The sequence below is a fragment of the Micropterus dolomieu genome, linkage group LG22 (genome assembly GCF_021292245.1).
Source record: "Micropterus dolomieu isolate WLL.071019.BEF.003 ecotype Adirondacks linkage group LG22, ASM2129224v1, whole genome shotgun sequence".
Taxonomy (NCBI): Eukaryota; Metazoa; Chordata; class Actinopteri; order Centrarchiformes; family Centrarchidae; genus Micropterus; species Micropterus dolomieu.
In genome coordinates this window covers 12,546,917-12,574,325 of record NC_060171.1, presented here as the reverse complement: position 1 = coordinate 12,574,325, position 27,409 = coordinate 12,546,917, and the positions used below count along the sequence as shown (strand labels likewise).

General features: G+C 37.1%; 5 protein-coding genes across 6 annotated transcripts; 4 read left to right on the top strand and 1 right to left on the bottom strand.

Moving 5' to 3' along the window:
• Positions 1-501: 501 nt before the first annotated feature.
• On the bottom strand, positions 502-25,507 carry LOC123962027 (interleukin-17 receptor A). 2 transcript variants are annotated; one of them, XM_046037901.1, is made up of 12 exons: positions 25,412-25,507; positions 4,657-4,706; positions 4,510-4,531; positions 4,114-4,251; positions 3,836-3,954; positions 3,628-3,748; positions 3,146-3,193; positions 2,897-3,054; positions 2,693-2,767; positions 2,517-2,586; positions 1,964-2,059; positions 502-1,878 (listed from the first exon to the last, which is right to left on the bottom strand). In XM_046037901.1, the coding sequence occupies exons 4-12, from the start codon at positions 4,229-4,231 to the stop codon at positions 1,007-1,009; spliced, it is 1,677 nt and encodes a 558-aa protein (XP_045893857.1). In that variant the 5' UTR covers positions 4,232-4,251; positions 4,510-4,531; positions 4,657-4,706; positions 25,412-25,507; the 3' UTR covers positions 502-1,006. The 2 variants fall into 2 exon arrangements, with proteins under 2 accessions (XP_045893857.1, XP_045893856.1); XM_046037900.1 differs by lacking the exon at positions 25,412-25,507 and having other exon boundaries at positions 4,657-4,755.
• On the top strand, positions 8,513-11,304 carry LOC123961574 (troponin I, slow skeletal muscle-like). The gene is made up of 6 exons (XM_046037063.1): positions 8,513-8,528; positions 8,651-8,712; positions 8,819-8,950; positions 9,027-9,116; positions 9,224-9,394; positions 11,218-11,304. Exons 1-6 carry the CDS (start codon positions 8,513-8,515, stop codon positions 11,302-11,304), a joined length of 558 nt encoding a protein of 185 aa, XP_045893019.1.
• Positions 13,001-14,609, top strand: LOC123962029 (troponin I, slow skeletal muscle-like). Its single transcript, XM_046037904.1, is given in 6 exon segments — positions 13,001-13,015; positions 13,226-13,267; positions 13,399-13,530; positions 13,874-13,963; positions 14,230-14,403; positions 14,523-14,609. Coding segments are annotated over 6 exon segments (540 nt in total).
• On the top strand, positions 18,340-22,102 carry LOC123962028 (troponin I, slow skeletal muscle-like). Its single transcript, XM_046037902.1, is given in 6 exon segments — positions 18,340-18,354; positions 20,355-20,396; positions 20,732-20,863; positions 20,958-21,047; positions 21,725-21,898; positions 22,013-22,102. Coding segments are annotated over 6 exon segments (543 nt in total).
• LOC123961573 (troponin I, slow skeletal muscle-like) lies at positions 22,367-27,409 on the top strand. Its single transcript, XM_046037062.1, has 7 exons — positions 22,367-22,371; positions 23,330-23,357; positions 24,275-24,319; positions 24,431-24,562; positions 25,108-25,197; positions 25,355-25,528; positions 27,323-27,409. The coding sequence occupies exons 1-7, from the start codon at positions 22,367-22,369 to the stop codon at positions 27,407-27,409; spliced, it is 561 nt and encodes a 186-aa protein (XP_045893018.1).

Sequence of the window (27,409 nt, the reverse complement as noted above, 5' to 3'; positions counted from 1 at the left end):
GCACAAGTCCAATTCAGCCATTCAGAGGACTTTCTTCACTCCAGTTAGTTGGGACAAACTCCCATCGCCCTACCCCCCTTTTGGGGCCACTCTAACTGACACCCACATTCCAGAGCTTGGGTCTGTATTGTTATCTGTTTTTCCTACTTTTATATACTAAAGATTGTTAGCTGAAATGTATTACATTGTCAGTGGATCAGAGACACATGAACAAACCCAAAGTACAACTCAAACCCATCTGAAAAGCTGCATAAATCTAAAAAGGAGTCATCAACATGAATTCATTTCTAGAAATAAAAAGCTGTATGAAGTAGGAAGGAGACGGTTTACCTCTGGTAGAAATATTGACTATTTAATCAAAACGTCCTGTGCTTTGAGATATTAAAAAGTAAATTTAATCAGCTCATTATAAAGAAAAAACAGTGTTCCACAAACTGGGTTTAGTGCTTACCTTCTCTAGTGCAACAAAAATGATAGAAACGTTGCCCAGAAGGCTGAACTTTGACCCAAACACTGTTTACACAGCCAACAAGCATCAACCACAGATCTCTGTGGCCCAAACTACTCTTTAACTATCTCCTGAGTGAAAGCAAGGGATATTTAACAATACTGAAACATGTAAAAATCCTACACAACAGATATGAGGACATGGTAAAATACTAAACCATTAAACAAACCACGCATGTATACAAAGTGGCCACATATAAATTCACAGTGAAATCTGGTGAATATTTGGAGAGAAGTTACACAGATTCGTTCAAGTATTTTACAATCATTGGCCACATACTGTATAATCTAATGTATCAGGTTTTACATCGTGCTCCAGTGTGTGTGATAATATCTGTTTGTATCCACTGGGGATTTCGCCCAGCAGGATTCTGTTGCTCCTATGATGTTGTCATAACTGCTGGACTTCTGATAGTTTCATCGAAGAGTTAGATCTTCACAGATGTCTCTAAACACTAATGTGACAACAGCAAACTGGCAGCATGTTCTATATAGTTGTCTAATAGTTGAACTCAACTGAGGTGCACATTTGAACAGTGAAATCACTTTCTTGTGTCTTTACATGACTGGTGACTGAGTCGGGTACCCAATATGCAATGAGGTTTGTGATTGTTTTTGCATCGTCATAGAACTCAGCTGATGCCTGTTCAAGCTCCAACTTCGAGCTTTCCAGTAACTCATCTTCAAACCATGTTGGATGCGCCAGCTGGTACGCATGAAAAGCCTCTATGGCATCCCTCAGGGCTCTACCTGAGGGACAGTCGTAGTACTCCTCCTCTGAAAGCCCTTCGATGTGATTCACTCTGCCCGGTTCGTGCTTCTCAGTGTCCAGGATTCTGAAAAACAGCTCCTCAAACTGTTTCATCAGCTTGTATCGTACTGTGATGTTAAAAGGTGAAGGAACATGTTCTTCAGAACAAATGTCGTCAAAGTAAGCCACTATGTACTTTTCAAATGAGGCAGATCGGATGAAATGGGGGACCATGAGGCTGAGAGCTGGAGTGAGCATGTCACCTACAGGTGAGCGGGCGTCCTCCTTCAGAAAAACCTCTTTGTCGCCACACATGGCTCTCCATTTGGCTTGTACTCCTCGTGAGCACAGGATTAATATCTTATCTGAAGAGCTTTCTATTTGTTCTCTGTGCCAGTCCAGCCACTGAATGCTTCCCAACACTCCCAGTCTTGTAGAGTCCAGCAGATCCAGGACCACTTCAGTGCCACATTTGCTTACCAGGAAAGCACAAAGCTTGAGAACAACGCTTTTGTATAAAGGGTGGTCAAGGGAATAGATGACTAGGACTCTTTTTCTCTCTTGCACTTGAAAACCTTCTGGTTGCTCTTTGACAGCAGGTGAGGATGCGTTCACAGGAACTGAGAGAAGGATGAAGTCCATTGATTAATTATGAATTCAAGCTGCATTTTCTATTCAATACAGTGCATTTATAGGAAGGCAAACCTTTATGGCATGCTCTCCACAAGAAATAAGCAAGACAGCAACCAATGACAAGCAGGCCCACAGCTGCCTTTACAATTAAAGTCCGTGGTGGATAATCTAAAGAAAAAAACAACAAAAGAATAATTTATAATAAATGAACTAAATAAGAATAAATAGAATAATGATTGGCTAAATCCCTCTACAAATACAAAAGGATTCACAACCTGGGGGTCAATCGAGATAAATCTGAAGGGCTTGCCAGATGAATAATGGGATAGGAAATTAGAAAATAAAAACCTTCTGCTACATAACTTTGAGTTTCTTTTTGGTAATTTATCTAATCTTTGCTTTTTGTGAATTATGGGATTGTCTCACCATTTTGGGTTTCAAACATTTATTAAAATCAGATAAAAGTTTAGAGGTCAAAAGTCAAAGACTTGTGACACCAGCAACAATGGGTCGCAAATGAACACTGATTTATTTAAAGGGGTCATGAGCCAAAAAGGTTGGGGACCACTGATTTATGGCCAAATTGAAAATCTACCAAGCGGTATGCGTCAAAAATCATACTTACATAGGCAGTAATCGATTATTTTCTCAGGGCGCCAACAGTAATTCTTGCATCGCATGAAAAAAGGCTGAATCTTTAAAATAAGCAGAGTTAGTTGACCTCTGGATGTTATATCTCTACAAGTTAGGATTTCTTTATCAACTGTCAGGGATAGGACGTTAAATAAAACTTGAACATACCATTAACAATATTTCACATTGCGAGAGTTGCCACAAACCAAACTCAAATGTCACATTGAGCGATGTTCTGTTTTCCTATTTGTGCATGGAAATGACAAAGTCAGAAAACACATTTTGATTTCATGTGCGCACTCCACAGTATTTCATGTTAAACAAGCAGTAAATCATATAATGGCAGTCTCAAAACAAATTCAGCTTAATTACCTTTGAGACATTATTTGAGGAACTGAAACGAAGACTCTGAATGGAGACTTGGTATCTTTCTGAATACTGTGCTGCCTCAAATCCCACAACAATGGATAACTTTCTATGTTCCATATCCACAGACACATTGGCGGTCATGTGAGGATCCCATAGACTACCTGTAATAACAAAAGTACAATGCCTAGATGGTCCTGGATCCCTTACAGTAGTCAATTAAAACTTGTGAGATGTAAAGAACGTAAAATTTACCATTTTCCAGACACGTTTGGGCCTTTTGTATTCTCCTGTCATCACATCCTGGTCATGACAGTAAATATTAGTTTATTTGTTTTGTGCTGGATTTACAAGAATAATAAAATCCCTCACTGAATTCTGATAATTATCTAATAAGAGTGAAAAATGCCAGCACACTGATGCCTGACGAGGCTCTTCACATGCACCAAATTATTACTTATTTACATATCCAAATGGTGACAAAGTGTGATAAATGTGAAAGAAAAGAGATAGTTTTGGTAAAAGAGCCATTGTCACAATATATATTAAACGGATCCTTTTTTGAGACTGCACATGTTATTTTCACATTGCTTATTTTACTTGTGGTAATCATACCTGATGCGTTTTCTGCCTTAAGCACACAATGTAGCTGTTGCAAACATATAAAATGAACTCATAAAAATGTCTCGCTGATCTTTCATGCAGATTTCAGTAGTCTGGATCTGGAGGTAACTTACCTGGGATAATAATTTCCTTTCTAATGCTGACATCCCCATTCTCAGGTTGTGGCAAATTAAATACTGACACCATATATGTATGCCCAGGCTCTACCTCAACTCCATCCAAGGAAAATGTCCACTAGTAGTAAAGAAAAGGAATCTGTAACGTCTTTTGTTTGCCACTGTTATGGCAATAGTTAAATAATCAAATATGTTACAATCTTACCATCTTAAAGTTTGGATTTAGCTGTTTACCGAGATTGTAAGAAAACTGCACACACATACTTTGATTTGTACGTGTATCCAGAATATTTATCTCCGATCCATGAAGTGCAAATACATTTGCTGTGAATAGAAGAAAGTGCATATTTTATATGAGTGTGTTCTCTATTCCCCTTTGATGAAAGACTGGTTGGTTGACAACTTGTATTTTGATGCATGTTAAAATGTAAATTACAATAAACAAAACTTTAGTTTTAAAAGCACATTTTTAGCATTACTTACCATCAGCCTTTATTTTCCACGACACATTCATAACAGAAACTGGCCCTTCTTTGTCTGTCCAGACTCCCACATGCTCAGCATCCCAATCCGGGCCGATAGGCGCGAGTCCAACAACCATGCGTTTCTCTGAGCAGTTATCTGACATTTAACGGTGTATATGTTATAATGTTGGGAATATATTCAACGTATGTGTACTTCTGTGTGTGGGCAGATGAATCACCTAAATGTCACATTAAAATCATGTTTTCTTGCACAAATCCTTCTACAGTGCATAATAATAAATCTTTGTAACGTTCGGAATGGAAACAGTCAAATGTGAAGATATTGACAAAATACTGCCACCCTCAACATATTGGTTGAACTTTGTTCTACTGATTTGAAAAACAAGATACTTACTAATTAAACAGTTGTTAAGACCCTGGGGGGGAAAAAAACAAGATAGCAGATAAGACACAAGTTAAGAGTGACTTCACGAATCTAGGACTACATTCTCCTCAATTTACTTTTATATGATTGCTCCTATATTTATTTTCTATGACTCACCAGTTGATTGCAGTCTAGACGCTTTTCCAGAGTCCTGAGAGAAGACGAGGCTGTGAGTGCAGCAGCAAAACAAAAACAGAAAAAAGGAACATCGATCATTTTGGTGTAGCTCCATAATATAGGTGGAAAAGCTTTAAAAACTACCGAGCAAACAAAAATAATCCACTCCATTTGGAAAGCTGGCTCAATGGTTTGCCTGATTAAACAGAGAGGCTCATTGTGATCTGATCTCAACCAATGGGATGTGTTTCATGCTTATCAGGTGCTGACATCTTAGTAAACAGGAAGGATGCTTTTATCAAATGAGGTTTTAGTTTCCATTCTCATGCAGTATTGCATGAGAATGGAAAAGACTTGCTGGAATGGAAACCACAGGCTTGTGAGTGTGTGGTCTTAATCTGAAAACCAACATGTCCAAACTTCAAACAGTCACGGGGGGGCAGCAGTGACCCAATTTACAAGTGGTACACTTCCTGTTTCAACAGTTTAAATAGCATTTTGGTAGCTGGAAATATGCTTACAGGTAACACTTTTGGCTTTTTAAAAAAAAAAAAACTGACAAAATATGGGTGAAGAGAGAGAGGTCCCTGGCCAGACTTGAACCATGTGTGAAAATCAGTGTCTTGAACCCAATGGTGGAAAGTAACTAAGTACATTTACTCAAGTCCTGTATTTAGGTAACATTTTAATGTACTTGTATTTTACTTGAGTATTTATGCTTTTATGCTTTTTACTTCTACTCCAGTACTTTTCTAAGGGAAATACATTTATACTACATTTACTGGACAACTATAGTTAACATTAGTTACTTTGCAGATTTAGATTTGTAATACATCATAATTAACAAATTAATTATGATGTATTACTGTATTATAGATTAAGCAACGCGGTACATACATTTGTTTGAATTAGCTCCACCTTTTCTGGCTGCAACATCAAAGTGATGCTTACAGATACATATCAAAACATCAATAATTACAATCTAATAATATAAGGGGCCGTTCTGCACAATGGCTACTTTTACATTTTGGTCTTTAATACTGCGCTGTTCCACCACTACTTAAATCTCTAGATTCCACCACTTCACCTCTTAAACCACTTTTTAGCATCCAGCATGACCTCACATAACCCACAGGCAACATTACCTAAATATATAGATAATAGAACATAGCCCAGAGGATAAACACATGAAGGCCTGGATTATGACCACTAAAGCTTGAGCTATTCACTGCTTGGACATCAGGGATTAAATTCTATAGAACAGAAACGTGGCTGCAGTTAAGTGTTAATTCCTATCACTTTGTCTCATTATTACTGTGTCTCCTACTGGACGTGGAAGTCAACTGTATCACTTTACATAACACTAAGACAGACAGACAGTCGTGTGCCACTCAAATCTGACTAGAATAGACAGTAGAGACTGTATTTGATCTCTCCTATGTGTGAGAGTGGTGTCACGGCATATTGTTTTCAGAAGCAACCTTGAAGCATCCATAACTATTCCTAATGTCACCAGGAAGGCGTTTTTAGATTGCCTGTATTGACAGAAGTTTAGTTTTTTTCCAGAGGCCATCAGACATGTGAACAGCCACAGTAGAAGAAATGATGAGTTTACCTCGTGGATACACTGATTAATGCACATGCACTTTGACACGTTTTCACATAATGTGCCTTTGTGGTGTTGGATTTTGTTAGCCACTGTCATTAATTCTCATGTATTTCACCTCTCCTATCATTGCTGATCACTGACCAAAAAAAAAAAAACACTTGAAAAAGTTGTATTTGCTTACACGTACAACTTTAGTGCAAATTAGTTGGAGTAAATTCTTTTCAATACTGGATGGCATTAAAGCTCTATAATTACAGTTTTAGCCATGCTAGTTGTGTGGCTCTTAACTTTTAACTTAACTTCAATACTTTGTTTTTTGACCAAATACCAGCAAATCTAAGGGCATTATGACTCAGCTTTGTGTTTAGTGCTAATTAGCAAATGCAAACATGCCAATATGCTTAACCAAGATATCACAACATAGCCTACAGGTGGCTGTAGACATCCACATGTAGAGGATACTGTTTTATCATAAAACTTAATAAACTTCAACCTATCAAATCAAAATGACTTTAAAAGGCACCTTTAAAACAACTGGTCTTTGATGTTAACTTATGCCAGTGCACCTCATGACACAATTTAAAAAAGCAGACATGCTCATAGCACCTGTTATCTGCTGAGAGGATAGCTCAGCTGTCAGTTAGTGTGAGTGACATGTGAGGTTTGCTCTTGTGCAATGCAATCACATGAAATAAATGGGTCACGGGTTGAAGGCAAATCAAAAAGGGCTGCATTGTGTTGCAGCAATTGTCAGGTGGACAGGGGGTCTATTTTAGCAAGCCATTCACATGAGACTTTGAATATATGAATCTTTCACTAACAACCATAAAGTGCTTTTTCTTTTCCTGACTCACCACTGTTGCTGCCCTCGCTGATTTCATCTCACCTTCAAGGTAAGACTCATAACAAAATCAATCAGATTTATTATAGACATTAAAGGGGTCTCTTTATCTTGACATTGCAAGATTAACGGACCTCTTCTCCTGCTGTGACAGCAGCCGGGGTATCTGAGGACATGTCTCTACAGTCGTATGTTTTTCTGGGTAACGCTGAGTCTGGCTTTAATGCAGTAATTAGTAAAGACTGCATACCAGCATGACCCTGACACAGCTACTGCGTTTGGTATTTATGTGAGGGAATCCCTGCTATGTCGTTACTTTTGTCAAGGTCTTAAAGCAGCATTTTGAATGTGGCTCTTGGGGGTTGACTTCTGCAACACCTCAAGCTTCTTGACGATCTCTTGATCCTCTAAATGAAGAAATGTAACCTGATGCTTAAACGGCCTGCCAAAGTATTGGCGGCTGGTAACAACATGCTTGACCCATCCTTGTTGCCGAAAAGCTGGTGTGATAAGTGATGATGGCTCGCTCGTATGAACTGGCAACCTCCTGCGTTGCTTGTTTACCTTGACTTTAGCACCCTGTCAGGCTGGTTTAATTTCAATTGGATATATTACTGTGTTGTGTCAGAAGCATTTACATGCATTCATCCTTTTGTATCACCTTAATCTATTTATATATAATACCATGGTAAATTCATTACAGATAGGAGCTAATGTAGTTGTAAAGCCAATGTTACAAAAGAAAGTGAGACAGACAGGAAGGAGATGTGATAGAGAAAGATAGTGTTGGTTTACAAACTATTTTCACTTTAGCCATAATCGGGAACTTTATACTTGGACGATAGATACATGCAATTAACAACCTAGTAAAATAGAAAATGAGCAGGGTTGTTGATGCTAAAGGAGTGGGACTGAGAAAACAGTCTCCACAGTTTTGCTGCTGTTTCTCTCTCAGCTTGGCACAGGTCACAGCAGCTGCTGGGACACAGCAAAGCATGATGGCAATGTGGCCAAATATAGCCATGCAACTGGCCCCTCATCAGTCCTTTATCTGGTCCTGGAAGAATACTGAATACGTATCTCCAAGCCCCTGAGGACAATTAGACTAAATCAATCTATTAAACTAGTGGGATTCTCATCACAGATATTAACTACACTTTAACAATCATTACATTTATTTATACAAGATATAGTCTGTAAAACTATAGTACATCATGTGTTAAAAATATGTGCAATGCAGTTAAAATTAATTATAAACAATGTTACTTTTGCTCCACAGGTTCTGTAAGTTGTAGACATGTCTGAGGGGTGAGTATTCGCCTCTAAAAGGTCACTACAATTCTGCACACTGTTTGTATATTAAATAATAACATATATATATATATATTGTCTACTTTTCTTGCCACATGTTCATGAAGACCGGTGAGTGAAAATGATTTCTTGCACTATCATTAGCAGTCATCAGTATTGATTCAGAATTGTACGTTTTATGCTTAAAAATACATTTGAAAACCTTTATTAATGACTCTATTTGATGTATAAAGTATTCTTATCTTTCTCACAGAGAAAGCCAAAATATTCAGCAACACGCCGACTGCATTTGAAGGTAGGTCTAGTAAACCTTTATGTGAACAGTATTTAACCGTATGCCACATGATCTAAGACCTCTTTCCTTGTTATCCAGGCTTATTAACGCCTTACTATCTTAACAGTCGAAACTGCTGAAGAAGGCAGCTTCTATGCTGGTGGCTGAAAGTGAAGAGAAGAAACACCAGAAGGAGAGAGCTGTGAATGAGTGCTTCCCTCCGCTGAAGCTGTCAGGTCTGTCAGTCCAGGATCTCCAGGTATTGACGTAGCACATCATGCTGATTCAGACATTATTGTTCAACATCATGTTGACAGTTTTTTTTTTCTTTACAGGAACTTTGCAAAGATCTGCATCGTAAGATTGATGTTGTAGATGAAGCACGTTACGATATGCAGATTAAGGTAGACAAAAATGCAAAAGAGGTACAGTAAAGCTGAATCAAATATCAGTTAATACATTTACTGACATATCATGATTTTGTAGTTGTGTGGTTATTGTTTTTTCTTAAGCCGTGATGTTTGTTGCACAGATTCAGGCACTGAATCAGAAGATCACTGAGCTGAAGGGGGTAAAGAGGCCACACTTGAAGAGGGTGAAGAAAACTACAGATGACATGCTGGGTGCATACACCGACAGCTCCAAACTCATGAAGGCTGATTTCAAGGCCAACCTTAAGACAGTGAAGAAGGAGGACGAAAAGGTGAAGCCTGTGGCTGAGACAATTGTCTACTAAATTAGAAACTACATTCCAATCCAATCCAATCCATTTTATTTATATAACACATTTAAAAAACAAAAGTTTACAAAGTGCTGAACAAGAAATAAAACATAAAAACTCATATAAAACACATAGAAACACATAGAAACAAATAAAACAATAAGACTACACAGCTCTCATGCTGGGTTAAAAGCCAGGGAATACAAGTCGGTTTTAAGACGGGATTTAAAACATTCGAGGGTCGGGGCCAATTTGACCTGTGGAGGTAGCTCATTCCACAGTTAAGGGGCTGCTGCCAAAAAAGCACGGTCGCCCCTGGTTTTTAACCTGGTTTTTGGAGCGACCAGCTGAAGTTGGTCAGTAAACCTAAGTGACCGTGGGGGGGTGTAGACTTGTAAGAGGTCTGAGATGTAGTGAGGTGCCAACCCGTTCAGTCACTTAAAAACAAACAATAATATCTTAAAATGTATTCTAAAATGGACCAGGAGCCAGTGAAACGAGGCCAGCACTGGTGTAATGTGTTCATGCTTGCGAGTTCCAGTTAAAAGACGAGCGGCCAAGTTTTGTACCAACTGTAAGCGTGAGAGAGAGGTTTGGTTAACTCCAATGTAAAGTGCATTACAGTAGTCCAGACGAGTTGAGATAAAAGCATGAATCACATGTTCAAAGTGCTTACGAGATAAAACAGGTTTGATTTTAGATAAAAGCCTCAGGTGATGAAAACTGGATTTAACAACATTATGTATCTGTTTATCAAGTTTAAAACCATTGTCTATTTTCACACCCAGATTTGTCACTACGGGTTTCGCATATTGTTGCAGGTAGCCCAGGTCAACAGAAAGGATATCACCAGTCCGACTGGGTCCAAACACAATGACCTCAGTTTTATCTTCATTTAGATTTAAAAAGTTAGAAGCCATCCAGGCCTTAATATCTTTTAAATACTCTAGTAGAGGTACGAGGGAGTTTTCACCTCTTTTGAGGGGCAGATATATTTGGGAGTCGTCCGCATAGAAGTGGTAGGAGATACCATGCTTTCTAATTATGCTTCCCAAGGGGAGGAGATACAGGGAAAAGAGAATTGGTTCAAGAATTGAGCCCTGTGGAACACCACAAAGAAGGGGGGCAGTGGATGAACCAAAGTCCCCAAGCTTTACTGAAAAGCATCTCCCAGACAAATAGGACTTAAACCACTGCAAAGCAGTGTCCCTGATACCAACACAGTGCTCTAGACGAGAGATAAGAACCGCATGGTCTACTGTGTCAAATGCAGCGGTGAGGTCTAAAAGCACTAGTATGGCAGAATTACCAGAATCAGTGGTTAATAAGAGGTCATTAAAAACTCTTAGAAGTGCAGTTTCAGTGCTGTGAAATGCTTTAAAACCAGATTGAAAAATCTCAAAAATACCATGTACATCTAAAAAAGACTGCAGCTGTAGAAGTACAGGCTTCTCTAAAATGTTTGAGATAAAAGGAAGCTTCGAGATAGCTCTGTAGTTGGATAAAACCGAGGAATCCAGATTTCTTTTTTTAATCAGGGGTTCCACAACTGCTTCTTTGAAATATGTTGGGACACCTGCTGCCAGACTACTATTGATGATTTTTTGGACATTTGGGCCAATTGTCTCCCAGGCTTCCTTAAAGAGGCGAGGGGGCACAGTGTCAGTGGGACAATGTGAGGATTTTAGTTGGGTCACTATTTTAGTGAGGTTTGAGAGTGACACAGGCTCAAACTGGTCGAGGACAGCTGAGCCAGTGCTATGGACATAAAAAGAAGCTTACAATCTGTATCTCTGTCTTTGCAGAGGGAAGAAGTGACTGACTGGCGTAAGAACGTGGAGGCCATGTCTGGTATGGAGGGCAGGAAGAAGCTGTTTGATGCTGGACAATAAGCAGGTGCCTGTGTGAAATAAAGCAACGTTAAACCTTAAGTCTGGTCTATGTTCAATGCCTTTGTTTTTATTAAATCCGTTTGTTCATCTTTATATCAGAATCATTGTGCAAAGTCAAGACGATTTCCATTACAGGATCAAATAAATCTGGACAAATGGATTTCATTTTTATCAATCATTAACAATACAGGCGATTGAAATAGACAAGATTCAGGTTAGCAAAATAGCCTTGCTAGCATCAGAGCACTTTTTAATGTCACCACATGAATCATTTTCATGTAACTTTAGGTCCAGTCAACATCCACAACCCGCCTGAAGTGGCTCTACGCCCCCCAGTTTGAGAATCACTGCTTTATTGTAAATCTGTATGTAAAAATAGCCATATATAAATTGTATAGTATACAGTTCCCTTTGCATATTGAAATTGTGCTTGATGAAGACTGATTAGCTTTATGAGTTTGTCTTTCAAAGTGCAGTATTTATGTTAAACAGATGATGGTGCTGTCCCACTATTTGAGATACATGTGATGCTGACATGTGATGCTGATTAAACCACTGTAACAACTTTTCTGCTTGGTTTCTTTGGTTTGTTCAGATTTTTATTTTTAATCTATCCAATAACATTAATAATCATGATGATGTATTCAACCCCCAAAATAGATGTTAATCGCTGAGTTGAGGCTGTCTTAACATCCTGCAATCTTACTGTTGAACAATGGGAGTATAGTGGTACACCTGGTGTTGGTGGATGCCATAGTGTAGAGATACAGTATACTGGCTGTCAGGACACAGGAGGCTATTTTAGTTGGCCACTCACAGAAGGCAATAGAAGCCAATAAATTTGACTCAAGTTTTCTTCTTGTCATTTAAAGACAGCCGCTGCTGCTTACCTCAAGGATTTCTACAGAGATTTAAAAAAAAAAAAAAGGTATGTTGATTTTTCTGATGACGACAGTGTGGCTAAAAGATAATTAGACAGTTTCACCTGTTGCAGTTGCACCTGGATTCATTTAAAGAACAGCCGAAACCTTATTTAATACAGTTTGATCTTATAAAATATTAGATATGACAAGTGCAAAATAAGACATTTGAATCTAAAAACTTTGTTATAAAATCTATGTATTTACTTTAAAGTATATTTCACGATTAAATTCACTTATCAAGTAATTAAAATGGCAATGTGCACTTTATTACCAAAGCAGGAAAGCTTATAATATTTAATAATTTTAACAAATGCTACTGGGAAATAGTTTTTATTACAAATATGATCCACTTACATTTTGCTACATATTTTGGTTTTATTTGGCAATAAGGTAAATCTGATTTTGATTCTGATCTGACTGCCATGAAAATGGATCGACTCCAATTGGGTTTAAAAAAAGAATCATAATCATCCAAACAATCTGCAGCTTTCAAGCGTGCAGTGATGCTAATTTCACAGCTTAATGTCGGACTGGTTAATGTTACCATACCAAGGTCTGGATGACTGACTCGGTCAACAAGAGACGAATAAACAGTGTGTACAGTAGTAGAAATAGATATTACAAACTATTAGTACATTTATAAAAACTAAGTAGCCAGTAAAATACTATTGTACTACATTTATGCACTGCTGCTACTGCAACTAGTACTGTCTATGAATATTGCATTTGTCTTTGGTATGAATTATTTTATTTTTTACAGACAAAAACCAACCATGTCTGAGGGGTAAGTTGTTATAATTTTTATAACAAGTATTTGTAAAATCAGAGTAATTATCTATCATATTGATCTTAACTTTTATCTTATATTTTCCTCTTTCTTACATCATAATGTACACTATAGACAGGTAGGTTATTTACAAAGTTGTGCAGCTAATTGTTATTATTTATTTTTGCATAACTGTTGCCACATAATATTTTTGTCTACTGCTTTATTATAGAAGAAATCAAAGATCACTGCATCTCACAGACTAGCGCTCAAGGTATTGTCTCCTTTGTCTTTACTACAACTGGTAACAATTCACCACATATACAAAGTATTTACATCACCCACAAGTTCACAAAATAAGAGTGGTCTGCGCTGCAAAGTTAATCAATATCAATTCAATTATAGACCAAGATGCTGAAAATGGCAGCTGTGATGCTGGAGAAGGAGAAGGAGGATAAGAAGCTGGAGAGAAAAGCTACTTTGAGTGAGAGAGTCCCTCCACTTCAGCTTTCTGGTTTGTCCATTCAGGACCTTCAGGTATGTGCAGGTCACTGCGCGAGCCGCCCTTCATACTATGATGAAACATTGTTGAAATGCTCTATACGCAAGCATCCACCCAATGTACGTAGAGGCCATGCACACAGTATGTTCATATGCAGTAGATGCATTAGAGTACAGATGCCTCGTCCTCTTCATTTTTTATTGTGGGCACTTAGATGACACCATCATTTAGAACAACTTTCAAATCATTTAGTCATACAATTAGAAAAGTAATGATTTCAATAGTGATTTTCAGTAGTCCTAGTGTAATATAATGCTAGTATAACAATCAATACATAAATGACACTGAGACATGATATGATTCTCTTTCTGTCTGCAGGCTCTGTGCAAAGAACTGCACCACAAGATCGATGTGGTAGATGAAGACCGTTACGACATTAATGTCAAAGTGGAAAAAAATAACAAGGAGGTAACTTATTGGATTTTTTATTTAAATGTGAACTTAAGTCTATGTTTACTTTATTCATGTGTTTATTGTTTTTTTAAATGATAACAAGTTAATTGTACTGGATACTTTGCAAAAAGCAGCACCTGGAAATAGAAATGTTTCATTTTGTCTTGTTTATTTTAATTGACTGTGGTTAAGAGCTTACTTAAGTTTTTATTCATTGTTTTAATGTATTTTCATTGTAATCTGCATATTTTTTTACTTGCATTTATAATTTTTTCTTGCAGATTGAAAATCTTTCTCTGAAGATCTTTGAGCTGAAGGGTAAAATGAAACGACCCGCTCTCAAGAGGGTGAAGATCTCAGCTGACGCCATGCTGGGAGCTCTCCTGGGCTGTAAGGTCAAAGAGTCTGTGGACTTCAAGGCCAACCTCAAGACCGTGAAGAAGGAGGAGGAGAAGGTAAGTTTAGTTTTTACGTTTTTAAAGATATAAAATATTTTTTATAACACGATGCTGTGGTATTGCTTCTGTTATTTTGGGGTTATTTTCACTGAGAGTTATTTTCTTCTTATGAACAGAAGGAGGAGGTGACTGACTGGCGTAAGAACGTGGAGGCCATGTCTGGTATGGAGGGCAGGAAGAAGCTGTTTAATGCTGGACAGTAGATTTAATATTTATGGACATTGAAATAAATATGAATGCTGTTTTCCAGTGAGCAGCAATAGAGAGGTAGAAGTTAATGTCACTGTTCACAATAGTAGCTTGACAGTGTATGTGTGAGTGTCTAAACTTCAACTTTTGCAATATGCAAAAATATTAACATTCAATAAGGGAATTGTAATTCAAATATTTTGCACTCAGACTTGGAAAACATTGAATTTGTCTTTTCATAACAGAGAAGCATATAGTGATATTTGCTGTGTTTCTTGATCTTGAATGTCTGGAAAGTTTCTGTCATGATAATAAATAGGTTTGATTAAAACAGAAAACTGCACTTTTCTTTTTAAATAATTATCTACTTTATCATCCTAGTTGCTTCTTGACACTAGATTGGGACACAACGTCAGTGCGGTTGGTAATAATACCATGTTGACGACCTCATTGTCGTCAACAGCAGCTGTTGCTAAATCACTTTTGTAAATCAAAGCAGAAGTAACATTCCCATTAAGAACTGTGAAGGTCCAAAAATAAGAGAGGTCGCAGGTTCAGGGCTGCAATAAACCTCTCAGTAAAGAAACAAGGAGCAGCTGGAGCATACATTTACAATCAACACTACAACTGCTGAAAAGATCATTAACTCAGACAATTTGTCAATTAAATCACAAAAAATTGATTGGCAACAATTTTGATTATTGATTATTGTTTAAACATTTCAAGCAAAAATACCAAAAAATTGATGGTTCCAGTTTCGCTGAGCGCAAGTCTTCTGTTTGTGTACATGTTTTCATTTCACACTTGCTTTAGCAATGTAAAGGTCGGTTTCCCATGCCAACAAAGTCCCATTAAATTGAAAAATAAACTCCATTCAGTGAGTTAAAAAAGGATGCCATTTAGTAAATGCTTTTATCCAAAGCACCTTTGAGTACCACGGACTTCTAACAGTGGGTGAACTATGGAAGTATTAGTAACTCTCTCGACAAGATTTCTACTGTGGTAAATCATACAGGACAGCGATGATACACAAAGTATTCTGTATTAGGGAGGGAACACTACTGATTTACACATAAAAGTCAGTTAACTAATCAAAGCAAGTAGTACTTGGCCTATTTAAACTTTTACATAATGCCTTCTGTGGTAGAATGTCTGTGTCACAAACTGGAGGCATGAAGTTTATCAGGCAGTGATCTAATGCTGTGTTCACGTTATATTTTTTGTCAGCCTCTGAGTTATGAGTGCAAGTCGCAGTTTTGGGGAATTTCTGACAGCAACAATTTCTCCCACATGGGGAAATGAACTACAGCTATGTAAAAAAGAAATGATGGCAAAATGGCTGCATCACTTGCAGTGACAGCTAAATAAAATATTAACACGAATACAATTGACTCAGTAAAATTAAAAGCAGCAATACAGTTTTGTATCTGTTTTCACTCGTTAAGCTTGTAAAGCTGCAGATTTATACTATTTTAATGATGTGACGACAACAGTGAAGGTAACCATGCATGAACACTAACAGGAAGTTTTCCTGTTCTCTCAGAGGCTGTTGGATGCATTATGGGAAATGTAGGATCCAGTGACAGTCAGGATATCTCTGCCTCTTCTGCATCACTACTGACCATGCTTTTTTTATCTGTCTCTTGTGACTATCCCAACTTTGTGGAAGTGCAATAGGAAATTGCTTGAATACTCCTTTAAAGCAACTATTAGAAGTGATCTTAAAAAAGTATTTGACTAAGGTTTGAACTGCTGTTCTTGTTTAATCGTTTACTGCCTACCTATCTTTACGTGAGGGCATGAGTCGCAGCCCTTTCAGGGTCTGAACATTTGACTCCATGCTAAAACAATGACGCAGATTGAACTCTGGCTGGCTCAGTTTACAAACCTAACCAGCACCTGTCCTTGTTCCTCGGGTCCCCTAAATAAAACCTGACTAACTTTTGGCGTTCTTACCTTCGACGTAGTCCTGTAATGTGTTTTCAGACGACAATAGTCATCCCAGGAAAGCAAAGGAATGGCGATGTATACAGTAAGGTGGATAGAAGATGTGCACTGAACATTATACTACTTCTAACTTTTTGCAATGATGTCGTGAAAAAAAATAGCTCATTTCAAACTGATGCAATAAGATAAAGCAACTCGCAAATCAGTTTTAAAGCTGTGACAACGGTTCAAAGCAGACCTTCAAATGTGGCGCAAAAATCACTACATCACTCCACATTTTTTAAATGAATGGCAAATGTGTTTACATTGTCAAAAACATTAACACTGATCATTCTTTTGGTCTATATTGTTTCTTAAAATCCGAGGATGAATTTGCAAATTGCCATAAACAAAGCAATGAGAAATGTTTTCATTTTTAAGACATACAGTTGATGTGGCCACTACAAACGCAGATATGGGAATGGGTATTAAAAACCTCTTCTGTCTCTGCTGTTGACACTATTAGATGGCTATAGATGGACATCTTGAGATGGATGCGATTCACACTTGGACTGGGTTGTTTGTTCTATAAATAAAGGCACACAACAAGTACTGACACTGCACATTTGTGTTCTTCCTTCTATTTGACTCTTTGACAACTTGATCCAAACTCCAACAAGCTGGCACTGGTCAAATGTGAATGTGTGACACTGACCCAGCATTAATGTGGTCACCTCTTTAAATGCTCACCGTCACTTCCACCAACAGGTGTTGTCAAAACCACACAGGATACCCACATGATTGAGCCCATAAATGAAGTTTTATTACCCTCTTTCTGTTTGAATATTGTGGCGATGCTATGTGCAACAGTAAATGTCACTGTTGGAGGACAGACAGTAGACGCAGTCTATTTATGTGAGCCATTCACATTTGGCACAGACACTATAAACCTGATTGATTTTTCTCCATCGTCTCTCAGAAAGTTGTTTGCTGCCTCCCTCACACACGCTTTTCTTCAGTTTTGAGATACGACTGTTCAGCTTCAAGGTACAAAGTTGCTAATACTATGGTACTTCTAGTAACCTGTCAGCATGCTATGAGTTTAAAACAATTACTAATTTTGAATGTGTAAAATCTCTAATTCAGAGTAGTGTCTTGTTTTTACTTTGTTGTTTTATTTTGACATCATTTAGATTAAGGTTAACAGCAAGCTGAATATTACATGCCTGTGGATTATCTGGCCATTCACCTTTTTTTGTCACCTATGCAGAGACTCTTGTCAGTTATGTTAACACATCCACTGACAAAGCACTTTGAACTGTACTTTGCCTATGAGACAAGTGCTTTTAAAGGTATTGTGTGTTTGAAAGACGTATCATGCGTGCATATGAAACAGCAAACTAAAGCCTGACTTAACCTATTATTTAATCTAGTTGTAATATGTATTTAAAATTCTAATAACATTTACTTAATTCTCATTTTAATTCCACCTGAATGATGGTAACAATAATCTACACCTATTTATAAATTTATATTATTCTTTGATTACATGGGGGAACAACAGAGTGAACAATAAATAACTCGGGCCAATAATGGGCCAATGAATGCTTGGAGTGGGTGAAATACTTTGACCAGGGATGTTAAAGACATCATCAATCTTCAGCATAGAGCTCAATTGCACAGGTGTTAAGGTGAAGGAAATTAACTCTGTTTGCAATTAACTGCATGATGGTTAGATTTTACAGTTTTAATTTTTTACAAATAAACTTTTTATTTTCTTTTACCTTTCCTATTTTAGTGCTGGAATTTAAATCAATCATGGCTGATGCGTGAGTATAATATTGTTTTCTCTATTTTATTGTCTTCATTGACAGCTTCAAAGTATACAGAAAATATTAATCATGCTGACATGTACTTTCCTCCTCTTGCTAATGGGCCAACAGACCTGTGAGTATTTATCACACAACATCTTTAATAAGACCTTTTTTCAATCCTTCATTTGTCTATGAAGGATATAAAATCACATATGCAAATGTGATGTGCTCCACAATATACTGGTGCATCTCAGAAAATTAGAAGTAAAACGCTCATACATTCTAGATTCATTACACATAAAGCGAAATATTGCAGGCCTTTTTTGTTTTAATCTTGATGATTACGGCTAGCAACTTATTGAAATCAAAAATCCACATCTCTAAATATAAGAATGTTAGAATAAATAATTAATTGTTGACCTGAGAAGAGCCTTTAATCTCTCAGTCTGGTTCAGTAAAAGTAACAGAAAGCCACAGAAAAGTAATTGCTCAAAGGACTGGCTGTTCACAGAGTGCTGGATCAAAGCATATTCGTGGAAAGTTGACTGGAAAGTTAAAGTGTGGTAGAAAAAAGGTGCACAAGCAACAAGGATGACCGCAGCCATGAAAGGATTGTCAAGCAAAGATTCAAGAATTTGGAGGAGCTTCACAAGGAGTCGACTGAGGCAGGAGTCAGTGCCACAAGAGTCAGAGCTACAAGGCACAAACTTGTCCAGGAAATGAGCTCTAAGTGTCGCATTCCTAGTGTCAAGCCACTCCTGAACCAGAGACAATGTCAGAAGCGTCTTACCTGGGCTAAGGAGAAACAGAACTAGACCGTTGCTCAGTGGTCCAAAATCATCTTTTCAGATGAAAGTAAATGTTGCATTTCATTTGGAAATCAAGGTCCCAGAGTCTGGAGGACAAGTGGAGAGGCACAGAATCCAAGGTGCTTGAAGTCCAGTGTGAAGTTTCCAGAGTCAGTGATGATTTGGAGTGCCAAGTCATCTGCTATGTTGGTCCACCATGTTTTCTCCAGTACAGAGTCAATGCAGCCGATTACCACCCGAGTACTAAAGGCATAAATTAACCTTTTTCAGAACTTTTTAGAGAAAGTAGACATTTCTGTAGTATACATTCTTTATTCTAATATTCTAATATTTTGAGATAGGGATTTATGATTTCTATGAGCTATGAGCTATAAGCCATAATCACGAAAAAACTAACCAAAAAGGCCTGAAATATTTCGCTCTATGTGTAATGAATCTAGAATATATAAATGTTTCACATTTTGTCTTAAATTACGGAAAGAAATTAACTTTTTCACAATATTAATTTTTTTTTAATGCACCTATATATCTGTGAAGATTCTCAGTCATCCATGTCATAGTTATCTAAGGAGGGTTAAATCAAGGGCAACGGGATTGACTGAAGATAACTGCAGATACTTGAAGACATTTCCTCCCACCGAAGAGGCTTCTAAAGTTCTGACTGGCTGGTTGGGAGTCCCAGGTGTTTAACCTCTGTGGGGTCTTTATCAAGGGGATGGACACAACTTGGTTCATTAGTGCTCCTGGCTGTTGTAACAATAGTTGTTGTGGTCGTTGGAGTCACCAGGGCCAAGTGTGAACGACCGCTGTCACATTATCACATAAGGCCAGATATGAGTGTTTGTTGAATCTCCTGGGAAGGAGATGAAAGGACAGCAGACTTCCTAACCCAATCCTAACCCAAACCCTGTTGAGAGATGGTTTCTACTTTGGCTCTGAGCTCTTTGGTGCATGTGGCTTCATCTACTCCTCTTTCAAACCATCTGTCCTCTGTATGCAAAATATGAACATTTTTATCATATAAAGAGCATCCCTTATCCTTCAAGTGTAGGTAAACTGCTGAGCCAGTTAGAACTGGATGACAGGCAAAATGTCAAATTCAGGTATGTCAGGTAAGTCCAGTTGCCCTCGATTTACCCCTCCTTGTGTCCTCAATATATCGTATATAGAGTATAGACTTCAATGAACATTTTTATGTGTAAAATTCTAGAAAAAATCAAAGATCTCATCCTCCAGAAGGCTGGGGTTGAAGGTAAGTTTTTCTTTATTTAATATATATAATATGTATTTCTCCATTTATTCTAATGTATTGGATTTTCATTTAAGATGTTAGAATGTATATCTTTGTTCTTCTCAAAACAAAAACAGAGACTGTAAATATTAGCTATTATACATTCAGTTTACATATGTGGTATTCATGTATAAATATTTTTAGAAGGATGAATCTTACTTATAGTCAAGTGGTATCTATCAGCAAATTAAAAATGTGCGTATTTATGTGGATATTTGGTCTAACTGTTCAAGAGATTCTACTGATATGAGAAAAAACAGGCCTTTTCATCTATAAATGTTTTATTTTTTCCTCAGATTAGACTGCTGGCAGTTGCTGCCCAGATGCTGCAGAAAGAGACAGAGCAGAAGATGAAAGAAAGAGAAGCTGCTCTGGCAGAAATAGTTCCTCCTCTAAATCTGTGTGGTCTGTCTTTGCAAGAATTGCAGGTATTTCATTTCATTATAGTTTTTCACAATTATTTCTATTTGAGTTCACGTTATATTCTAATACCACTAGAGGGGGTCATTTACTTTTTTAAAGGATCTTTGCAAAGACTTGCACCACAAGATTGATGTTGTAGATGAGGAGCGGTATGATTTTGGCCTCAAGGTGGCCAAAAATGACAAAGAGGTGAGCTCAATAGAAAGATAAAATGATGTATGTATGTGGGAATGTTTCTAAAGTTACTGCATTCACTGTTTTTACTATGAAGACAGAGTCGCAACACCACACAGCTAACAATTAAAAACACTGTCACCAAGTGGCAGCACTGAGAATAAGAATACAGCAGACTTCAGCCTGTTGTGTTTTCTAAGATATACTCTGTGACTTTGTTACAGCACCAAACAGTGCCCCCCAAAAAAACAGTTTTTCACAACATCAACAGTAAGCTGGGAAGAAACTGGAAATGTGTGATTCAACTGTGAGCACACAATATGCTCCATTGTAATCCATGGCAGATACAACACAGCAGTAAATTATGTTTGGAACCATTGAATTATTACACTGATATAATGATATATAAAACCCCAGAGAGTGACATTTATATTTTATATTAGGGTTAGAACAATAATACATTGGGCAAGATCAGCTGTGTATCAAATACAGGATATTGAGCAATCATTGGGTTCATGGGCAATAAAACAGAGATTACTTCCTAACCACAAATTATTAAACATCTGTAAAAGTAGCAATTGAATAAAACATGGTATTATTTATGTCTTAATATAATGTTCATGTAAATGAAAAAATAGCAGTGAGGGTACCATCATAATACAATATTTTCTATGACATGATCCCCTGGCCAGATTGACAACTTGAAATTGAAGATCACTGAGATTCAGAGTAAGTTCAAGAAACCAACTCTGAAGAGAGTGAAGATCTCAGCTGAAGCCATGCTGAGCGTCCTGCTGGGCTCCAAACACAAGGAGTCCATTGACTTCAAGGCCAACCTCAAAACTGTCAAGAAGGAGGAGGAGAAGGTAAGACTAGCTTTTGCTTCAGGGTCTTGGAAACTTCCAGGTAACGGCTATTTATGGTCAAATGATTGGTTTGATTTTAGCTGAATGTCCCACGTTATGATATATTTCCAACAGAAGGAGGAGGTTACTGACTGGCGTAAGAACGTGGAGGCCATGTCTGGTATGGAGGGCAGGAAGAAGCTGTTTGATGCCTCCGGCAACTAAAGAAACATATATTTTTGTTTATGAGATCTACGTAGAGCAAATTGTAAACATTACTTACTGTCTTACCTATAGTTTACCGACTTTGGAATTGCATCATTGAATCAGTACCCTTAAAACCCTTGTTTCTCTTGCTTGTAATTTAATAAAAATAAAGGTAAAGTAACAAATGTTGAGAAGAACTATACTATATTCAATATAAATACTCAACATAAATCAGTAGGTTATATTTAGGAACAGTTTTTTTGTATTTTTTTTGTAGTAGTGATGCAGTGACTGTTTGCAGCCTTGTGATGGCAGCATAACTCTTTCAGACCATCACAAGATTCTTAAGACACTACTGGATATACAGAATAGCATGTTGACTTTGGAGAAATATTGTTTGTCGCTCATGAATTAACAACGGCTAGCTGTGATTCATTGTCATGTAGTTTGTCAGACTTTCAAAATTGGATTGGATTGGAGTCTTTGATTAAGTTATTGCAGTGAAAGCATGTTATCTTCATATTTGGTTTACATACTTGATACAAACACGAAACCAGCAATGTTCTCTCAATAAAAAGTATAACAATCTTGCCATTGTTTTTCTCCACTGTGTGATCTAATAAATAATAAAGTCTTGGACTGTATGTGGCATTAACTTTTATGTGCACACACATAATACTGAATTAAACCTCCTTCAAACTTATCTGGCTCGAGGCACTAAGAAAGCATCACAGGTGGACAGTCCCAGTAAGAACTTTCACACCTCATACTTATGGGATGTGAGAGACGCAGTGCAAGAATGGTGAGGACGGACGGAGGGGCTATTTTAGTGAGCCACTCACATGAGCGCAAGAATCTATATATCTAACCTCTTTCTGCCCTTCTCGTCTCAGAAAAAGTCGCCTGTGAGTATTTGCTGCCTACTGTATAAGGTAAGGAGTTTTATTTTGAAATATTACAAAACAAGATAAAACAACAGATGGAGGTTTCTCATTACAATACTCCAAATCAATCAGAATTAAAAAGCATGGATTTAATTGTTTTACTTTAAAGCAGCATTTATGTCAATGCAAGTTATGATTTTTTACATCTGAATGTCATTTGTTGGTCTCAACTGAATGCTATTTCATTTTAAACAAGTGAGTCAGGGAGGAGAGGGTTTTTTTTGGTTCACGTTTGAGATCAGCTGGCTTCCTCAGATCTTGAACAGAAGTCCAAGTAGAAGTTATAAATAACACATCCCAGTGTGGATTTGATTTATGTGTTCTTCTTCTTTTCAACCTATTCCCATTGTTTATAATGTTGTTGTGTGATTTCAATGTAATAAAATGAATCCTGCCCTCTCTGGTCTTGACTGATCAGGTAATTACAAAAATTTTTGGATTCATTTTAGAGATTAGAATTAGAAGTCATAGGTTTGACCTTTAGACAATGTCACACATTGTTTGTCTCCATTGCTATGGAATTGTAACCTACGGTATATAGGATTTCTCAGTGATGAAAAACAATGGTCAGTTTTGCTTAATTTAGCTTTTTTGTGTGTTCACAGAGAATCAGCTGAAATATGTGTTATTCTTCCTTTCTTTTTTACTTTGATAGATTAGACAGGGAGACACACAGAACTTCAACCATGTCTGAAGCGTAAGTACACGTCTCACTTACTTTCATCACACAATAACTGACATTTTAGAACTAGAATTTTTTTTTTTTAAATGTAATAAATTGCACCTTTTTCTCTTTCTCTGCTTGAATTATGGACACCACCGTCCTAACTGGACAGGTCTTCAGTGAGTTGATTCTACTGTCAAAGACAGAACAAACGTCTTAAACATATATCAACATACATAAATATTAAGTCATTTATCGTATGTAGGACTGCAAACTGCACTTGTGTTGAATTATAAAAAATTGCATATTCTGCACGCCAAATTCACAAATATGCGTAAATGCTTTGATTATGCGTGAAATCAATTAACTTATAACAATGGTATATAATATAATTCTACTCAGGCTGTAGTATATATATATATATATATATATATATAGTATGTTGTCATTCTGTGTGTTTAATGAATCATAACATGACTAATGTGCAAACCCTGCACAGAAAAATGAACACTGGGAAACCCACTGTTGCATATATTAAAGATTTTGCCAGAAATCTAACATGTACATCGTCGTCTTTTCCAGAAACCAAAGCCAAAGATCTCTGCATCTCGCAGACTGTTCTTGAAGGTATATTATGTGCTACTGTGTGTTAATCTTGGATGATAATGCTGTAAATCAATCAATCTTGTTCAAGAATTTACTTTCTTTGACTAAGGTGTGATTTTGTATGTGCACCAGACTAAACTGCTAAAGAAGGCCATGACTATGCTGGAGAATGATAAGCAAGTCAGAAAAGATGAACGAGAGAGAACCCTCACCGAGAGAGTCCCAGAACTCCAGCTGTCAAACCTGTCTATGCAGGATCTACAGGTATATTTATCACTGTACCATTTAATCCACATATGGAGTTTTTGTTTTGTTTTTGGCTCTAAAAAAAGTCAACATTGAAATCACAAAACTTTAAAAGGGTCACTTCACCTACCCCTAGTGGTATCTAGCCGCAAGCAATTTGTTGAGGTGAATTTGGTTTGTGGTGCTCAAAGCATTGAAAAATGTGAACATCTCAACAACAGTGCCTCTTTCCAAGAACAATGTCTCAGAATTAGTCAGAATAATCCACAGACATCAATGTGAATAGTTTTAATAGGGACTTATTAGATAACACTTCCAATGTAAACTGTTAACAGCACAGTACTTAGATTAATCTCCAGAACATAAAAATGCCACTACAAATCCCTTGTGTATGTATATAAATCAGTATTGTGTCATTTTTCATGAAAAAATTTACATACACATACTGCAATATCTCTGTACATAGTTCCTTACCGTGTCAGTATTTCCATGAAGTTACATTTAAATTGTTCAATTGGTACTTAAACAAGTGTAATACATTAATTAAAGGTTTCTGTGCACAGAATCTTTGCAAAGAGCTGCACCAGAAAATCGATGTGGCTGATGAAGAGCGGTATGACATTAATTCTAAAGTGATGAAAAATGAAATAGAGGTATGTAATATTTGTGAATAGCTTATAGTTTTGAGTTCTATCATTTCACATAAAGCATCTGACACATTTAAGGGATGCATACTGTATGTCACCAATACCATGAGGGAATTATACATTTAAAGTAACATTGAGGGTGGGTTTGTCGTGTTGGAAAAAGATACGGGACCTGTCTCAGAAGATCTTTGAGCTGAAGGGCAAAATGAAAAGACCGAACCTGAAGAGGGTGAGGGTGTCTGCTGACGCCATGCTGGGAGCTCTGCTGGGCGCTAAGGTCAAAGAGTCTGTGGACTTCAAGGCCAACCTCAAGACTGTGAAGAAGGAGGAGGAGAAGGTAAGGGCTGCTAACTTCAATTTATTGCTTAATATTATGTGGTGTCACTTTGAGTCAGTTTGCTTTATTTAATACAATCAACTCTGTATTAGTGTTTCTTTCCTGTGAGTTCTGGGTACATATATTAGTACAGCATACATAAAACAGTGCGTTGTTCAAATTCACTACCCTTTCGTTATGTTCGTGGCTGAAAACAGCCACTACTTTAAACTGCTGTAAAAATGTATCGGATAAACATTTTTAAAAAATTATTTTGCATAAATCTATTAATCAACTTCAGTCCTGATCAAAACTACTAAATGTTTTAAAAAAAATCAGGATTTTGCATCTTGCATCCGTTGTGGTGGACACACTTGCAAAGAGCACCAAGTGATATGCTGCAAGTCCTGCTGGAAAGACTGAAAATACACACACACACAGAGTTTGTGGTTTGTTCAATTGTTTAGTTCTTCATCCATCCTCAACTGTTGAACCATTGTTCAGTTTATTTGAAGTTGTTGTTGCATTTTGGTTCATAATAAAGTGTTCATATATCTGATGCAGATGCTTAGTGTTTTTTTTTGTTTGTTTTGTTTTTTTGCACAGGCCTATAAAGGGTTAATGGTGCCACCTGGTTATAAACAGTAAATATTACAATTTTTACCTCTTCCCAACAGGGAAAACCACCAACAATCAAAAATGCATGATTATCTGGTATCATGGCTTTGCAATCAAAAAATGTGGTTATAATGGAATTCAATGGGGCAAAAACAGCCACGAACAGTAAATGAGGTAGAAAAAGTTAAAATCTGATGCTGCACAGAAACTAACAATGCATCAAAAACAATGTTGTTTCTAATCTTTGACATGTCCAAGACTGTGATAAAAGGTAAAAAAAAATCCAGTCCATAATTACATTTTATATTGAAAATAAGTCATTTTGTGTAGTTTTTTTCCCAAATCAGTGACATCATTTATGAATTTGGCAATTAAAGAGTTAAAATCCTGTTTTTTTGTTTTTTTTTTAAATAGTAGTTTTGATAAGGACTGAGGTTGATTAATAGATTTATGCAAAAAAAAAAATTTTAAATATTTATCCGATACATTTTTACAGCAGTTTAAAGTAGTGGCTGTTTTCAGCCACGAACATAACGAAAGGGTAGTGAATTTGCCCACAGTGTACTGTTGAGTTTTTGAAATTTTTCAAAGCATTTTCCCAAAATATGTGTCAAAATAAGATTTGTCACCAAAAATCATTCCATTTGCTGAAACACAGAAAAAGTTATGGCCGAATTAAGACTCAAAAATACCCCCTAGTGGCTGAAAACAGCCACAACAGCACATAATTGTTAACAGTCTGCACTGTTTTGGTAAGGAAGCTTAGACCTACCAGCTCGAATCCAGGATAGTAACACTAATGCTAAAGTTAATGGAATTTGTACCTTTAGCTTTAGCATTAGTGTTACTATCCATATCTGCATATACACAGATATGAAAGATGGCAGCGTCACATGATGCCTAAAATGAAACCCTGATGTAAAACCGGAACTAAAATGTTTTTAAAGGAACTAGAACGTAGACTGACACAACCTTTAATTTTTTTTCGAAAATGCAGAGGAAGTAAGAATGCAGTTGTACAGTTTCTGAGGCAGTAATGTTCAATGCAGGAATGTCATTCTTTGCTTAATATTAACAAGCATGTATCCCAATATTCCCCAACACTGTATGCCTATTTGTGGTATACAAAATCGCTACAAATACACAAGTTTTAATCAGACTGAGCTGATCCAAACTCATCCTCTTTTCATCCCACAGAAAGAGGAAGTGACCGACTGGCGTAAGAATGTGGATGCCATGTCTGGTATGGAGGGCAGAAAGAAGCTGTTTGATGCTGGGCAGTAG